Source organism: Dama dama, chromosome 15, assembly GCF_033118175.1.
Source record: "Dama dama isolate Ldn47 chromosome 15, ASM3311817v1, whole genome shotgun sequence".
NCBI lineage: Eukaryota > Metazoa > Chordata > Mammalia > Artiodactyla > Cervidae > Dama > Dama dama.
Window position 1 is genome coordinate 9,521,624 of NC_083695.1, and position 19,242 is coordinate 9,540,865.

At 36.7% G+C, this 19,242-nt stretch overlaps 1 protein-coding gene across 5 annotated transcripts in view; it reads left to right on the plus strand.

Moving 5' to 3' along the window:
* The window catches only part of LYST (lysosomal trafficking regulator), a 175,653-nt gene that overhangs the window by 15,761 nt on the left and 140,650 nt on the right, over positions 1-19,242 (plus strand). For 4 of the 5 annotated variants that reach the window (XM_061161427.1, XM_061161431.1, XM_061161430.1 and 1 more), the window contains exons 2-3: positions 11,337-11,426; positions 13,651-13,849. In XM_061161427.1, the coding sequence (XP_061017410.1) occupies positions 13,658-13,849 (192 nt within the window). In that variant the 5' untranslated portion in view covers positions 11,337-11,426; positions 13,651-13,657. The remainder of the gene's footprint in view (positions 1-11,336; positions 11,427-13,650; positions 13,850-19,242) is intronic. The other variant, XM_061161428.1, reaches the window with a different exon arrangement.

Here is a 19,242-nt window from a genome sequence, read left to right on the forward strand (position 1 = left end):
GCAGATTTAGGTAAGTACTGGGTTGGCCAAAAAGTTCATCCTCATTTTCCTATAACATCATGCAGAAAAACCAAATGAACTTTTTGGCCAATTCAATATTATTTTAAAAGACAGTTTACCAGAAATTTTGGTGTTCAGTGAAAGATTAAGAATTGAGTCCTTCAGACAGTGCTGTTAGATGAGAAAAAGTATGCTTTTTAATCAGGCCATAAGAATAAAGTTCATTACTATAACATTTTTTGTCTCTTTTCCTTTTTCTTCTTGTTTACTGTAGAAGGCACATGGCAAGGAAAAGGCAAAAAATGCAGATACCTTCTGCTTTTGTTTTCAGTGTTTCCTTGGAAACTCCATCATCATAAGCAGACCCTTAATATTTCCTGCAAACTGGTCTGAGGAAAGGGTGTAGTGATCTTTTCTTCCTCTAGATGGCACTCTGTTGGAACATGTTAAGCTAGTGTCAAGTGTTTAAAATCAGTTCAGTTCAGTTGCTCAGTTGTGTCTGACTCTTTGCGACCTCATAAACTGCAGCACGCCAGGCCTCCCTGTCCATCACCAACTCCCGGAGTTTACTCAAGCTCATGTCCATTGAGTCAGTGATGCCATCCAACCATCTCATCCTCTGTCATCCCTTTCTCCTCCCACCCTCAATCTTTGCCAGCATCAGGGTCTTTCCCAATGAGTTAGCTCTCTGCATCATGTGGCCAAAGTATTGGAGTTTCAGCATCAACATCAATCCTTCCAATGAATATTCAGAACTGATTTCCTTTAGGATGGACTGATTGGATCTCCTTGCAGTCCAAGGGACTCTCAAGAGTCTTCTCCAGCACCACAGTTCAAAAGCATCTTTGCTTTTCAAAAGCATCAATTTTTTGGTGCTCAGCTTTCTTTAGAGTCCAACTCTTACATCTATACATGACTACTGGAAAAACCATAGCCTTGACTAGACGGACCTTTGTTGGCAAAGTAATGTCTCTGCTTTTTAATATGCTATCTAGGTTGGTCATAGTGCTTTTCTTCCAAGGAGTAAGCATCTTTTAATTTCATGGCTGCAGTCACTATCTGCAGTGATTTTGGATCCCCAAAAAGTAAAGTCTGCCACTGTTTCCCCATCTACTTGCCATAACGTGATGGGACCAGATGCCATGATCTTAGTTTTCTGATTGTTGAGCTTTAAGCCAACTTTTTCACTCTCCTCTTTTACTTTCATCAAGAGGCTCTTTAGTTCTTCTTCACTTTCTGCCATAAGGGTGGTGTCATCTGCATATCTGAGGTTATTGATCTCCTGGCAGTCTTGATTTCAGCTTGTGCTTCATCCAGCCCAGCGTTTCTCATGATGTACTCTGCATAAAAATTAAATAAGCAGGGTGACAATATACAGCCTTGATGTACTCCTTTTCCTATTTGGAACCAGTCTGTTGTTCCATGTCCAGTTCTAACTTTTGCTTCTTTACCTGCATACAGATTTCTCAAGAGGTAGGTCAGGTGGTCTGGTATTCCTATCTCTTTCAGAATTTTCCACAGTTTATGTGATCCACACAGTCAAAGGCCTTGGCATAGCCAATAAAGCAGAAGTAGATGTTTTTCTGGAACCCTCTTGCTTTTGCGATGATCCAGCAGATGTTGGCAGTTTGATCTCTGGTTCCTCTGCCTTTTTTAAAACCAGCTTGAACATCTGGAAGTTCATGGTTCATGTATTGCTGAAGCCTGGCTTGGAGAATTTTGAGCATTACTTTACTAGCGTGTGTGACGAGTGCCATTGTGCAGTAGTTTGAGCATTCTCTGGGATTGCCTTTCTTTGGGATTGGGATAAAAACTGACCTTTTCCAGTCTTGTGGCCACTGCTGAGTTTTCCAAATTTGCTGGCATATTGAGTGCAGCACTTTCACGGCATCATCTTTTAGGATTTGAAATAGGTCAACTGGAATTCCATCACCTCCACTAGCTTTGTTTGTTCCAGGATGTCTGACTCTGGGTGAGTGATCAGAATCATGGTTATCTGGGTTCATGAAGATCTTTTTTGTATAGTTCTTCTGTGTATTCTTGCCACCTCTTCTTAATATCTTCTGCTTCTGTTAGGTCCATACCATTTCTGTCCTTTTGCCAAGAGAATGCACTGGCCATAGCAAACACCCTCTTCCAGCAACGTAAGAGAAGACTCTACACATGGAGATCACCAGATGGTCAACACCAAAATCAGATTGATTATATTCTTTGCCGCCAAAGATGGAGAAGCTCTATACAGTCAGCAAAAACAAGACCAGGAGCTGACTGTGACTCAGATCATGAACTGCTTATTGCCAAATTCAGACTTAAATTGAAGAAAGTGGGGAAAACCACTAGACCATTCAGGTATGACCTAAATAAAGTCCCTTATGATTATACAGTAGAAGTGACAAATAGATTTAAAGGAGTAGATCTGATAGACAGAGTGCCTGATGAACTATGGACAGAGGTTCATGACATTGTACAGGAAACAGGGATCAAGACCACCCCCAAGAAAAAGAAATGCAAAAAAGCAAAATGGCTGTCTGAGGAGGCCTTACAAATAGCTATGAAAAGAAGGGAAGCGAAAAGCAAAGGAGAAAAGGAAAGATATACCCATTTGAATGCAGAGTTCCAAAGAATAGCAAGGAGAGATAAGAAAGCCTTCCTCAGTGATCAGTGCAAAGAAATAGAGGAAAAGAAAGAGAAATTAAGGAAACAATACCATTCACCATTGCAACAGAAAGAATAAAATACTTAGGAGTATATCTACCTAAAGAAACAAAAGACCTATACATAGAAAACTATAAAACACTGAGGAAAGAAATCAAAGAGGACACAAACAGATGGAGAAATATACCATGTTCATGGATTGGAAGAGTCAATATTGTCAAAATGACTATACTACCCAAAGCAATGTATAGATTCAATGCAATCCCTATCAAGCTACCAATGGTATTTTTCACAGAACTAGAACAAATAATTTCACAATTTGTATGGAAATACAAAAAACCTCAAATAGCCAAAGTAATCTTGAGAAAGAAGAATGGAACTGGAGGAATCAACCTGCCTGACTTCAGACTCTACTACAAAGCCACAGTCATCAAGACAGTATGGTACTGGCACAAAGACAGAAATATAGATCAATGGAACAGAATAGAAAGCCCAGAGATAAATTCACGAACCTATGGACACCTTATCTTCGACAAAGGAGGCAAGAATATACAATGGAAAAAAGACAACCTCTTTAACAAGTGGTGCTGGGAAAACTGGTCAACCACTTGTAAAAGAATGAAACTAGAACACTTTCTAACACCATACACAAAAATAAACTCAAAATGGATTAAAGATCTAAATGTAAGACCAGAAACTATAAAACTCCTAGAGGAGAACATAGGCAAAACACTGTCTGACATAAATCACAGCAGGATCTTCTATGACCCACCTCCCAGAATATTGGAAGTAAAAGCAAAAATAAACAAATGGGACCTAATTAAACTTAAAAGCTTTTGCACAACAAAGGAAACTATAAGCAAGGTGAAAAGACAGCCCTCAGATTGGGAGAAAATAATAGCAAACGAAGCAACAGACAAAGGATTAGTCTCAAATATATACAAGCAACTCCTGCAGCTCAATTCCAGAAAAATAAATGACCCAATCAAAAAATGGGCCAAAGAACTAAACAGACATTTCTCCAAAGAAGACATACAAATGACTAACAAACACATGAAAAGATGCTCAACAGCACTCATTATCAGAGAAATGCAAATCTAAACCACAATGAGGTATCATTACACGCCAGTCAGGATGGCTGCTATCTAGAAGTCTACAGGCAATAAATGCTGGAGAGGGTGTGGAGAAAAGGGAACCCTCTTACACTGTTGGTGGGAATGCAAACTAGTATAGCCACTATGGAGAACAGTGTGGAGATTCCTTAAAAAACTGGAAATAGAACTGCCATATGACCCAGCAGTCCCACTTCTGGGCATACACACCAAGGAAACCAGATCTGAAAGAGACATGTACACCCCAATGTTCATCACAGCACTGTTTATAATAGCCAGGACATGGAAGCAACCTAGATGTCCATGAGCAGATGAATGGATAAGGAAGCTGTGGTACATATACACCATGGAATATTACTCAGCAATTAAAAAGAATTCATTTGAATCAGTTCTAATGAGATGGATAAAACTGGAGCCCATTATACAGAGTGAAGTAAGCCAAAAGATAAAGACCAATACAGTATACTAACACATATATATGGATTTTAGAAAGATGGTAACGATAACCCTATATGCAAAACAGAAAAAGAGACACAGATGGACAGAACAGACTTTTGGACTCTGTGGGAGAAGGCGAGGTTGGGATGTTTAGAGAGAACAACATCGAAACATGTATATTATCAAGGGTAAAACAGATCACCAGCCCAGATTGGATGTATGAGACAAGTGCTCGGGGCTGGTGCACTGGGAAGACCCAGAGGAATCGGGTGGAGAGGGAGGTGGGAGGGGGCATCGGGATGGGGAATACATGTAAATCCATGGCTGATTCATGTCAATGTATGGCAAAAACCACTACAATATTGTAAAGTAATTAGCCTCCAACTAATAAAAATAAATGGGGGGGGCGGGGGGGGGAAGAAATAGAGGAAAACAATAGAATGGGAAAGACCAGAGATCTCTTCAAGAAAATTAGAGATACTGAGGGAACATTTCATGCAAAGATGGGCTCAATAAAGAACAGAAATGGTATGGACCTATCAGAAGCATTTAAAATAGAACTGCATAAAACATTTACCAAAAATGTTTACTGATGTCGTATAATCTCTGAAGATCCACATAGCAACTCTGTGGGATGGACATTTTATGGGGAGGAAGCCAAACTTCACACATAGAGCTCTGTGTGATGGACAGTAATTGCTTAATTCCAAACCTCCCGCCTTTGTTTTCACCATTGTTATAATACTAACAATTTGACTGTTCAGAACAGACTCAGAAACTAGCAAAAACAGAGTGAATAATCAGACTAGTACATATTTATTTAAATATTTATTGAGTAAGTAATAAGATATTGGTTGAATTAATGAATTAGTGAAAAAGTGAATTGTAGCACAACAGACTCTGTCCTTCTTATCACCAAGACCACTCATTATTTGATAGTTCTTGAGGAGGAAACTTAGTGACCACTGGAGTACTTGCCATATTGTTGAGATTTTATATTCTGTGGTAAATAGAGTATCATTGGTAGCACTGATTAAAGCATAGAATTGATAATATATTTTAAAAATGCCTAAAAGTTAAGAATATGTAGTAATGACTTGGTGTAGGGGCAGGTATAGTAGCCCTACCATATTTCACGAAGGTAAATGTTTGAAAATACACTGTACTGAGGATGATAGCATAATTCTGTGATACTTTGGATAATAGGTTGTGGCAGAACCAGAACCAGATCAGAGCTAAAATATCAAAGTCAGCTTTCCTAAAACGTCTATGGGAGGTCTCACTCAGTAAAAACGAAGCTTATTTTATTGACCATCCTTTTCCAGAGGGTAAAGGAACTAATCGGGGAGCTGATACTCTGAGCCTAATTTTGACCCCCTGTGAGGGCTTAGTTAGTGAACCTAATGGGAAGAGGTAACAAGGATCTGTTGTCCAGAAAACTTAACTTCATGATTACTCAACTACAGTGACCTTTCACTTCCCCTCCAACACTGACATGCAGTGTCACACTCTAGATGTTGTCATCATCTGGAACTGTTTGATTCAGAAATCTGCAAATACCCATATCTTCCTTGCTACATTCTCTGTTCTTCTCTCTCATAGAGATTGAGTGCCTGAATTTCCTCTTTGTGTGTCAACATGTGCCTGGCCTTTTTCTTTTCTCTACCCAGCCTGTACCCCATTTTTGACCATATGAACTATTCTTTCACCTGTACCCCTGATTCCTTCCTCTTATGCTTCTGCTGCCTCCACTCACCAGAACCCTCATTTCAAGATCAGTGATACAATCTGTATTCTCTATTATGAGATCCAAGCAGCTGAATCCTGGAGAATCTGAAACATTTGAGAAAATTGATCACATCAGAAATTCACAGTTTTCAGCCAGCGCCCCAGGAAATCCTTTTATTTATCCTTGGTCACTATTCTCTCCGTCCTTGTTTTCCTGCTTCTCGTTTTGCTTTTTGATACCAAAAACTTAGTGTAATTCTTCTGGGGACTCGACTTGAGCCTCTCTTCCTATCTGGAATGCCTTTCTCCTTTTCTCCCTTCACCTGTTCAACTTTTTTCAAAATTATCTCATTCATGAAGCTTCCCTGGCCACTCAGATTGGGTTCAGTACTTCTTATCAGTATACAGTGCCCTATGTATTGGTTTGCCTTTGCCACATAATGTGGTCTTCCTGGGGGTGGGCAGAGACTGGGACTGCTTGCCCACTTTGTACTCTTCGTGCCTGGCACAAAGTGGGTATCTAGTAAGTGATAAGTGAATAAATAATAAACAGAAAGAAGACTTGAAGCAAAGCTGGAATATAGAGAATTGGAGATACAGAGTTCCTAAATATCAAAGAAAAGATCGGTAAGGTGCCATATATAGTTTCTAGAAGGGAAAGTGGTTGTAAGATGTCCATAGACAGAGTCTTTATTGAACAGTTGGAAAAAATATGTGAAGAAAAAGTTGAAGCAAACTGGCCAAATGAACTCAGATTTTAAAATAACATGTGCATAACAAGGAAAGGACGATATGAAACAAATAACAAAAACAAAATTATTTATATATAAAAGAGGAACACAACCCTCTGAGAATAATGAGCTAAGGTTTTAAAAATGTTAAAACTGACCTTTACATTTTATATATAGAAGATGAAAATAACAAGCAAATAATGGATTCTTCTTTTAAACAAACTGACCCTATAATCAGAGACAGAGAATAAATGAAACTTCTCAATTTCTATTTTCTTTCCATCTTCTCTAACATGAAGAATGATCTATACACAGATTAATAAGGGTAGAAGTAAGAAGAATAATAGGAGAAAATGTAAGCCGAAGATTGAGGAGGAGATTGTCCCAGAACCTCTGGTTGCTCTAAATGAATTCACACCTCAGGTTCAGATTCTGAGAAAATTTGTTAATGTCATTGCTCAGCTGGTAATCTTTGAGCTATTACAGTGAATTTGAAAACTTTTAGAAGATTGTGAGGAATAAACTTCCAAAATTATAAAAAAGAATGTAGATTTCATAGACTTTAGTGAGTTTGAAGTTATCTCCACAAAAGCTTCTTAAAGATCATTTTAAAAGATTTTTACAGAAATGTTTACAGAAAGAATAGTTGGACAGGAAAGGTTAAGGAGAGTCTCTAAAACTAATTCATGCAGTTAACCCAGGTTCTGCTTTTGACGGGGATGTACATGTACAGATCCAGAGAATGTTGCAGCTGTAACATACATAGAATCCCATGAGGTGTTTGACGTCATCTGTTCTATCATTCTGTTGGGGGGACACATGGAGAGCTGGGCTGTAGTATAGGTACAGCTATTGAACAGCGGAACTTGATTTTAGTTACTGCAGCGGTGTGGGAAATCTCTTAGAGGCTGCTGTTTTTGACACTGTTCCACTCATCAGTTTAACACCTCCCACTTCTCACTCTCAGCTGGATTGCCCTGTGGTTTATTTCACTGAGAAAATCGAAGCCTCCAAATCTTGGTCTTCCCGCTGCCAGACACACGAGTCTTCCTGCATCTGCGCTCATGAGCTCTGCCATGCTTCTCACTCTGCTGAATGGATCGCCTTCTTCCTTCTGCTTGCACATTGGACCCTCTTTATTTTGCCTCCTCATTGCTGCTGGTATTATCTCCTCTCATTGTAGTTTTTCATCTGTTTTCCTTTTCCTGTTGGAGAAACATGCTACATGAATATGCTATGATAGCTTACAAACATGCCATAGTATCTTTTTTTCTTAAAAAACTAAACAATTCCCCTATCCAGAGTCCCCTTCAAGCTGCCACCTATTTCCTTGCTGCCCTTTTTGACAGAACTCCTCTAAAGGGTTTTCTAAACATCTTGCCTCCATTTCTTTGCCATTCTTTGCCACTCCACTGAGACACTGTTTGACAAGGTTGTCAGTAACTTCCATGTTGCTAAATCCAATGGTCAGTTCCCCATTTCCATCTTACTTAACCTCTCAGCAGTATTTGACACAGTTGATCACTCTTTCCTGTTTCAGGTTTTCCTCACTTGGTTTCTGGGAAGGACCATGCTCCTGAATTTTTTCTGCCTCACATGCTGTTCCTTCCTGGTCTCCTGTGCTGGAACCTCTTCACCTCCCTAACTCAGCGATGTAGACCCCAGGGCTCAGTCCTGGACCCTGTTCTCTGCCCCACTTGCACTCATTCTCTGGGTGCCCCCTGTTGAGTACTCTAGCCACTAGCCACAGTCCCATCATTGCAGAAAGTTCTTTCAGACGGCATTGCTCTGGGTTATTCCATCCATATTATCTCATTAAAATGCATCTGCATGCTGATAACTTCCAAACTGATTCACCTGTCCCAGCCTCCCACCTGAGCCCAGCTTGCTATGTCCAGCTGCCTGCCTGATACCCTTTACTTGCTTCTTAAGAGACCTGTCAGACTTGACAGAGCTAAGGATAAACTTTATTATACTTTCTCTCCCAACCAGTCTTACCTGTTCCTTGCACAGCCTTAAAAAAAACTTGGTTGGAGCTTAGGCAAGGAAAGGAAGGGTGGGCAGGAAGGAGACTTCCACTGTTCGGGAGAGACAGTTCCAGAGGAACACTCCTGTTTCTTCCTACATCTTACTTCAGTCCCTGAAAAGTAGGAGTGAGTGACTCTTCACACTTTTGTAGTAATATCTAACTTCTTTTTTTCTCTTGCACTCAGTATCTGGTGCATCAAATATACACTAATCTCAATGCCTTGGAATACTTTTTCCTCAGATAGTCACATAGTCTGTTTTGTTAACTTCATTCAGGTTTTTGCTCAGAATGTCCTCTTTAGACATTCCCTGTCAACCCTATCTAAAGTAGCCTTCCTGTCATTCTGTATCCTTATTCTATTTTATGCTGGCATTACATTTATTTTTTCTGTCTCTACCCCACTAGAATCCTTGAGCATAGGGATCTTTTTGTATCAAAAATAGTAGCTGGTGTATAGTAACTGTTCAATAAATGTTTGTTTAATTAAATGGCATATTGATGATGACATTTATGTCATTTCTAATGATATAAAACCAGAGGGTATAACTGATACATTGTCAGTTTTTTGTTTGTTTTGGTTATTTTATATTTTACACTTTGCTAGTCACTGAATTAGAGAAAGTGAAACCTATTGTTTTTCTGAAAAGGTCATTTATATGACCTTTTGCATATATATAGGCATTTTGCTAGGATGCATTTCATTTATGGTAAAATTTTAATAGTATAAAAATTATAGTAATATTGTTGGGAGCAAGTTTTATTTATTATGACATTATAATAATAGTTATAAGTTGAAAATTATAATGATGATGACTTTGAAATTTGGCATTTTTTTCCCATAAAGTACAAAAAGTAACAAGACAGGGTCCCTGGCCTTAAGGAACTTGTTACCTAGCGGGTAAGACAGTCATATAGATAAGTAGCTACACAGGGGCAAAAACATGTAATGTTCTGAAAGGCACATTTTCAATTTATTAAAAAACTGTATTTCCATGCTTTATGGACACCTAGCATAATATAGGGTGTTTTTTTTAAAAGTCAAAACACAGCTGTGAATAATGAGTGATGGCAGAGCGCAGGAGGACACAGCTCATTGTTCTGGCAGGTGGGATTATGATTTTGGATGGAGTATAACTCCATGGATATCCAAGCTGGACCATGTACAGTATGGAGATAAAGAAGCCATGTCAGTGGCTTTCTAAGAGCATTAGAAAAGTCCCTCAGCTTGGCCTGGAAATGTCTCTCAGTAAGGGAAACAGATGGATTCAGTTTTATGGCAACTTTCACTTCTAATAGCCAGCCTGAGTTAGCTGGAATCGTTTTAGTATCTGAGTTAAATGGCTCCATCTTGAAGTAATCCAAGCTAGAGGGTGCCAGTAGTCAGAGCAATTCATACAGTACCTCCTTATGCTCATCGTTTGATAGGTGATTTCCTTGTCTGTAATTTTAGAGTTAAAAATATATGGATGCCATGGCTGATTCATGTCAATGTATGACAAAACCCACTGCAATGTTGCAAAGTAATTAGCCTCCAACTAATAAAAATAATTGGAAAAAAAAATATATGGATGATGCAATAGGAGCAGATATGGAAGGTGTTTTGAGACTCCAGTCCAGGACTGTTTTGTTTGGTGGAGCAGTTGATGCCCTGGTGGTTGGCCAGTGGAGTGGGCAAGGAAGACTGAGATCCAGCCTGTGCTTTGATAGCTGTGTGCCATGGGCTGCACCATCCTAAGAAAAGTGTTTTTTCCCTAATTCACACAAAGTCCTGTGTAGTCCAAGAGCAGTTCTGTCCTATTCCCTGCCTACTTTATTCTCAAGGGCCTAGAATAGTGTGTAGTACAAGAACCGTCTGTCAAGCTGAACAGAATTCAAGACAGTGATCTAGATTTGAGCATTTTCAGCAATTAAAGGTCATTTTGATTTTAAAAGCCTGTGGCTCAAAATAAACCTTACTGTTTGCCTTATAACTATAATAAGAAAATATTTTTCATGCCTCTGCCTGGTAAAAGTTATAGCAAAGGAGAAAACTACAGAGAAGCATCTTCTTGCTACCCCAGAAGTAGGAATTTATCCTTTGGTATTCTAGAGATAGCCTTCACTGTGTTATACATAGGAGATTAATTCATTTTTAAAAATTCAGAAAGGGTAGAAAACTTGGTGGTGGTTTATTCATTCATTGGCTGTAGTATTTTCTGAGTTCTCATGTATCCTCAAATATATTTTACAGGAAAGTAATAACTTGACTGTCGTAGTATATAGATGATATTCTGCTGCCTTCTAGATTTCATTATTAAGAAGACAGATGGTGCCCAGTTCTTCCTCCTTTATAGTGGTTTACTGGAGGTTATAAGTTGGGAGTTGGGAGAGGAGTTGTAAGGAGCTGTAATCATGTTGTCATGTACAGATCAAATATGTTGCAAGACTTCATCTCTCAAGATCCCATTCTTAAAGCTGCAGGCATTTTTTAGTGTGCTCTTGAGATTTAAAAAATTGTTGGCTGTTTCATACATCAAATATGAAGACTAGCCTCTGGTTTTTATGTCAAAATTTTAATTTTTAAAATTATTTGTGTTTAGCTATCACCATTAATGGTTATCCTGTATTGTTTTGTTTTATCCTGGTTTTTTTTTTTTTTGGTAGGTGTAGCTTTGTTCTAAGAATATTTGTTTCGTCCAGTTCATGAACTCAAATTATAAAGACCCTAAATGTTACAGAAGTGTTGAAAGATTGGTGAGTATTTAATGTAACATATATTAACAGCCAAAATACTTGATTCAGTCTAAGACTTTGAAACTAATAGTTATATGATGTTAATTAAAACCCAAAGTGAAAATACCTAAACTTTCCAGACATATAAATTATGGTTTATGCATACTATGGCACATTGCACAATGGTTTAAAGGAATGAACTTAATGTTGAGAGGGAAAAGCAAAGTTATAAAAAGATGCATATGTTTTTAGAATAATTAAAATGATACTGAATATTTTATGCCTATGATGTATCAAAATTATAAAAATATATATAGAAATGATAAAACAGCAACTAAGGAGGTGGAAGAGGTGTGGGTGGAGTGTAGCTTTCCTGTACTGTAAGGTTTGATTTCTCTACACACGTACACACGCACACACCCATTCCCCTCCATGCATGAGAACTGAACTGAACATAAAATGTTAATACTTGCTAGATCTGAGGTCTGAGTATTTGCTATAACCTCACATTATAGAATCTTTGTTTTTTTTCTGGGCGTTTGAAATGTTCCAAACAAATCTTTAAAAAATACCATACAATCATCTTTTCAGTTGGCATTCAGAATGGCTGAAAAACATTCAGTTAAATTCAGCATTCTTATTAGATGCGTGGGAAGAAACAAGTATTTCTTACTGCGCCAAGCAGAAGTGCCCCCATCACTCCTGCCAGTGTTGTTTTGCTAGTGCTGTTAATAACTAATGCAGCTAGAAGAGTGACAAGTGTGTGAATATTAGATGGAAAAGTTCGCATTTTTTGTTATTTGTAGTTGACAGTGTTTTAGATCTGGAAATTCCAATAAGATCAATAAGAGAGTTAAGTAGGAAGTTTGGATATATGAGTAAAGTTTGGATATCTCAAAATAAATCTACTTCCTATAGGCCCCCTATATACCGTTTTGTATCCTAGTTAGAATATATAAAGAAAAATAAAATCCCATTCAGAATAATGATGAAAACTATAAGACACCTGGAATAAACCTAATAGAAATATATAACAGCAATTTCTACTTCAAGGAAATAATAGGATAAATGTGCAAGGATAATAGGATAAGGTGTTTATTGCAGTTTGTTTATGATAGTAAGAAGCTAGAAACAACCTAAATATTCAACAATGACAAATTGGCTACATTGTTGTAGTACATCTACTAATGAAACACATGTACTATATGTAACATACACGTGCAGTGGAATGTATTAAAAACAGTAAGCATACAGCTATTAAACAGAGAACGAGTTCATGTGAAGATTTCCAAACTATCTAAATGAAACAATCAGGTAATAGATCATTTATATATGATACCCTATATATGTAACTGTGTATATATTTTATATACATTTTTAAATATGGAAAATGTTTCAGCATTTAATACTTTTTACTGACATGGCGTCTTATGCTTTTAGGAAGTGGGATTGAAGTTATTTCCTCATTAGTTGTCTAAAAATTCATGTTAATTTCTATTATCTTAATTATCACCACAGTTTTTTTGTTTTTCACATTTTTTAAAATTTCTAAAGTTGCAGTGTGCCTTGCAACTGATGGGTGGTGTCTTACATAGTCAGTGGGCTGCATTTGTGGAAGAGTTAGTTGTTCTTGCGTACCCTTGAATGAACTTGGTCATAGCTGTTCACAGTGTCAGCCCTTCAGTTGAGTTATGTGCGTTGTCAGTACTACATCTGATGAATTTTCCATGTTTCCTGGTCATTTACTTTCTGCCAGTCTCCTCTGGTAAGATTAAAAAACTTGCACCAGCCTCAAAACCTACAGAATGATGTCAGCGTCTTTGGGTTCTATCAGGGGAAAAACAGTTTATATTTTTAAAGATCGATTTATCTTTCAAAATATATATAACAAGAGTATTTTATAAGTAATGGGTTTATTTTTGTTCTGTAGTGAGGCAATTTTAGAGAGGAAGTCAGCATTTACTTTAACCGCCACCACCCACTAGTGTTTTCTTTCCCAGCACGTTCACTTACCCATGCTTGCTCAGTCATTTCACACCCAGGACTAATTTCTGCCATGCATGAATATTTAAGGAGTACCAGACTAGATCAGAGCTATGTCTGAAAATATTATAAGGTTAGGTACCAATGTCCAGTAATTTAAAGTCAGTCTTCGATTATAAACAAATAGCAACAAAAACACATACTAATAGTTTTATGCAACATTTTTATTTTTCTAATTTTTTCTGTAATGTTTATTTTATAGCTCGGTCATGAGCACTGACAGTAACTCATTGGCGCGTGAGTTTCTGACCGATGTCAACCGGCTTTGCAATGCGGTGGTCCAGAGAGTGGAGGCCAGGGAGGAAGAAGAGGAGGAAACCCACATGGCAACCCTTGGACAATACCTTGTCCATGGCCGAGGATTTCTGTTACTTACCAAGCTAAATTCTATCATTGATCAGGTAACATTTTCATATCAAATCATTTTTTTATCAGTAAATTTTAATTATAGTTAAGTAATTTCTAGGTTGCATAATTTCTGATAGTCTCTTTGAGATAAAGTCCTGTCTATCACATCACTCAGACAAGGAAAAGTAACTCCATTTATGAACACATTGTTTATTTGGGTGCTTTCCAAAATGTCTAAAATGTCTTACAGTTATAAACAGCCTTTTTTCTAAAATGCTTTCATATACACTATGCTTTTTAGTTTTAATATCAATGTGAGATAACTATGATTGTTAGTAGAGATAAGATCATGATTCAGAAACATCATACATTTTTACTTTCAATAAGTATCAGGTATATTTTTTAAAAGTTTAGTGTAAATTATATTTAGAGAACTTGCCAATTCTGGGGTGAAAATACAGAATCCTTTGTGTAAACTAATAATTACTAAATCATCTGGTTTTCATACATTGCTGTGTTTGCTTAAACAATGGTAAGACCATATGGTATTTTGCTGTTTCCTTATTAGAGAATTAACAGAATTTTAAAGCTTGTTGGGACTATGGAGATGTTTTCATCTAACCTTTTGTAGGTGAAAGACTGAGATCCAGAAACATTAAATAACTCAAACAGGGTTAATTTAAAGCCTAAATGCAATTTTTATCTATTTCATTTTGTTAGAAAAGAAATATTTATTTTATGAAAGAAAAGCCCACCATCTGCTTTCACTGTCTACTAACTAATGTAGTTAGGTAATAATATTTCAATTAATTTAAATTTAAAGGATAATAAACACTCTGTAGCACCAATATGGTGAACAGCGTTAAACACTTTAAGTGTAAATTTAACTGTTGTAAAACAAAATTTCCTTGTCATGAAAGCATTTTGCTAATAAATACATATATTGGGTAAATATAGACACTAAAAGCGGCTATTTTCACCATAAGCTAAGAAACCTAACAGTGTAAATCAGGAAGTGTTTGTTCACTGTGGTGTCTCCCTGTCATGGAACTTTCCAGAATATTTTCAGGTTTATATATTTTTAAATGTAATTTATTTTTATTGAGGTAACATTGATTTATAACATTGTATAGGTTTATATAATTTTATTCTTTTTTTAATGTGATTGGTTAAATATGACTAAATGTAATTTAATTTTTAAATATTTGTATGACTTCTATAAATAAATTTTAAAATAAGAAAAAAATGATTTGTTAGACCACATGTAGTGATTTTATATTTCAAAATTTTGATGATTTAGTATACATATCATGCTCTATTTATCTTCTTTCCCCACATTAGAACAATTCTGTGTTCTCTCTCTTTTTTAAGATACTACTTATATAGCATCAGAAATACCAGTTATCCAGGAATAAATCTGATAACTTATATATAGATTTCTCTATAAAATACTACAAAATGTTGTGAGAGAAACTAAAGAATACTCAAATAAGGGTGGAACTACACAATTTTCATGTACTGGGAAAAAGTCAACATAATAAATATTTTTTAGTCTCCAAATTGATCTGTAAATTTGAATATAATCCCAATCAAACTTTCAATAGCTTTATTAAATGCCAGCTTTATTGGAATATAGCTTACATATCAAAGAATTAATCTATTTCATACGTGCAATTTGGTGGTTTTTAATGTAGTCATACATAAATGCAACCGTCACCACAGTCAATTTTAGAACATTTTCATCCCCTCAAATAGAAACCCGGTGCCTTTTAGACATTACTTCCCTATCCCTTTCGTCCCCCTTGGCCCTCAGCAAACACTAATCTACTTTCTGTCTTTCTCTTTTGAGTTGTGAAGTATCTTTTACCGTACTGTTAAATGATTGAATGTGAATGTGAAAGTCATTCAGTCCTGTCTGACTCTTTGCGACCCCATGGACTGTAGCCCGCCATGCTCCTCTGTCCATGAGATTTCCCCGGCAAGAATACTGGAGTGGGTTGCCATTCTCTTCTCCAGGGGAACTTCCTGACCCAGGGATCGAACCTGGGTCTCCTGCATTGCCGGCAGATTCTTTACTGTCTGAAGCCCATTAAATGATTGAACTCATTCAACTCATAATTGCAACATTTTTTCCTATGACAATATTTTTTTAATGCCCTCTTTCTCCCTAGTCACTCACTTCTTGGAATATCTGTAGCAATGGTGGTAGGGACAGTAGAAGTAGAATGAAAATAACATATTAATGAATAGCCATTTAAAAAATAAGACTTCCCAAGATTTAAATTGTTTAAACCAGAAAATGGAGAATGATCTTTTGGCTCTTTAAGGGGAATTTAACTATGTAAGACTTAATCATTTAAAATGGAATCAAAGCACTGGATTCAAAGCTGTACAGGAGAAACTTTAGCTTTTTTTATATATATGTTTCTCATATGTTGAAACACTTCTTGGATACTCTGGAGAAGAGGCAGTTTAAATCCTTTCAATACTTCTGCTTTATTAACAGATATTTAATATAAGGAATTAAGCAGACTTTTTATTGATACATAATTTATATATAGGAAATGCACAGTATTTTGTTGGGTAGGTTTTGACAAATATGTAACCTCTATAACCACCACCCAAATCAATGGTTAGAAATTTCCACCACCCTAGAAAGGTTTGTCATCCTCCTTTTCACTCAGCCACTCCCCTTCCTCCACTGTAAGATAACCACTGTTCTGACTTTTAACATCTAAGTATAGTGTTGCCTGGAGAAGGAAATAGCAACCCACTCCAGTACCCTTGCCTGGAAAATCCCATGGACGGAGAAGCCTGGTAGGCTACAGTCCATGGGGTCGCAAAGAGTCAGACACGACTGAGTGACTTCACTATAGTGTTGCTTGTTCTAGTACCTCCTGTAAATGTAATCATGCAGAATGTACGCTTGTGTCTTGGAGATGATTCATCCATGTTGCTTAAATCAGTAGTTCATTACTTTTTGTTTCTGGTTAGTGCTTTGTTGTATGGATATACCATAATTTTTTAACCATTCTCCTGTTGTTTAACCATTTGGGTTGTTTTGTTGTTGTTTTTTAGTGGCTAAATCATGTCTGACTATCTTGTGACCCCCATGGACTATATAGCCCACCAGTCTCCTCTGTCCATGGGGTTTCCCAGGCAAGAATACTGGAATGGGTTGCCATTTTCTTCTCCATTTGGGTTGTTTACATTTGGCTATTGTGAATAAAGCTGCTGTGAGTATTCTTATAAATGTCTTTGTATGAATATATTTTCATTTCTCCTGGATAAATATCCAGGCATATGATTGCTAGGCTATAGGGTAGGTGTTTAGCAGTATAAGAAATTGCCAAACTGTTTTTCAAAGTGGTTGTATCACTTTTCATTCCTACCAGTGGTGTATGAGAATTCCAGTTGTTCTGTATCCTCTCTAATATTTGACATTGCCAGTTTTTTTAGTATTAGCCATTCTAAGTGAATGTGAAGTCGTGTCTCACTGCAATTTTAATTTGCATTTCTGTGACAACTAATGATGTTGAGCACTTTTTAGTGTGTTTAATGTCCATTGTATATCTTCTTTTGTGAATATCTGTTCAAGTTTTGTGCTCATTTTAAAACTCAGGTTATTTGTTTATAATCCAGTTGTTATAATTCTTTATGTATTCTGGATAAAAATCTTTGCTGAATTGCAAATACTTTCTCTGTGAATTGTCTTTTCATTTCTTTTTTTTCTGCTGAGCTGTGAGGCATGAAGGATCTTAAAGTTCCCCAACCAGGGGTGGAACCTGTGCTCCCTGTAGTGGAAGCATGGAATCTTAACTGCTGGACCAGTAGGACAGTCCCACCTTTACAGTTCTCAACAGTGTCGTTAGAAAAGCAAATTTTTTTCCTTTGTGAATAGCGCTTTTTATATCTTGTCTAAGAAATCTTGGTCTTACAAACTCAAAGTTGCTCAGATATTCTCTAGTGCTTTTCCCCCTGGGGCTTTTTTGTTATTATTTTTAGGTCTTTTAGGTCTGTGATCCATTTTGAATTAATATTTGTATATGGTGTGAGGTAGGAATTATGGTTCGTTTCTGCCCGTCTACTCAGTTGTTCTGCAACATTTCTTCTTAAAAGTCTGTTCTTTCCCCTACTGAAAAACCTTGCCACCTTGGTTAAAAACCAATTGACCATATATTTATAGTTTATTTTTAGACTCTCTCGTCTACTCTGTTTATCTTCTTTCACTAATACTATACTGTCTTGATTACTGTAACTTTTATAGTAATTCCAGAAATTAAATGGTGTAAGTTCTCTAATTTGTTGTTCTTTTTCAAGAATGTTTGAAGAACATTCTAGATCCTTTGCCTTTCCATATACATTTTAGAATCCGCTTATTGTTTCTACAAAGTGCCTGCTATGATTTCAGTTGTGCTATTGTTGAATCCAAAAATCAGTTTGAAGAGAGTGGATATCTTACATTGCTAACAATCCTGAGTTTCTCAATCCATGAATATGATATAAATCTCTTTATTTCAGCCCTCTCAAATTTCTCCACAGTATTTTGTAGGTTTTAGCATTGAGGTCTTATGTATTTGGGGGTTAATTTGTTCTAAATAGTTTATTCCTTTTATGACATTATAAATGGCATTTAAAAATTTTATTTTTCTCCTGCTTGCTACTCATAGAAATACAGTTGATTTTTATATGTTGACCTTGTGCCCTGTGATTTTACTAAATTTGTTTACTTATCTATCTTGAAGTTTTACTGTGCATTCCTTAGGATTTTCCATGTAAACAATCATGTCATCTATAAGTAATTTCACTTTTCAAATTTTTATGCCTTTTATTTCATTTTCTTGTGTTTTTCTTTGGCTTCTAGTACAGAAGTGGGTGAAAGTGATAAGAGTGGACATCCTGCCTGTGTTTGACCTGAGGGAAAGGCATTCAGTATTTCACCATTAAATCTTATGTTCAGTTCAGTTAGTTCAGTCACTCAGTGGTGTCCGACTCTTTGGGACCCCATGAATTGCAGCGTGCCAGGCCTCCCTGTCCATCACAAACTCCCGGAGTTTACTCAAACTCATGTCCATCGGGTCGGTGATGCCATCCAGCCATCTCATCCTCTGTCGTCCCCTTCTCCTCCTGCCCCCAGTCCCTCCCAGCATCAGGGTCTTTTCCAATGAGTAAATCTTATGTTAGTTCTAGATTTTTCCCAGATGCCTTTAATCACAATAAGGAAATTCTCTTTTATTCCCAGTTTGTTGAGAGTTTGTATCCTGAATGAATGTTGGATTTTATCAAATACCTTTTCTGTGCCTATTGAGACTATCATATTATTTTTTTCTATCAATGTAGGTGGATTACATTGATGGCTTCTAAATGTTGAACTAACTTTGCATTCCTGGAATAAACCCAATTTGGTCATAGTTTATCATATACAGACATGTTAATCTGTTTATTC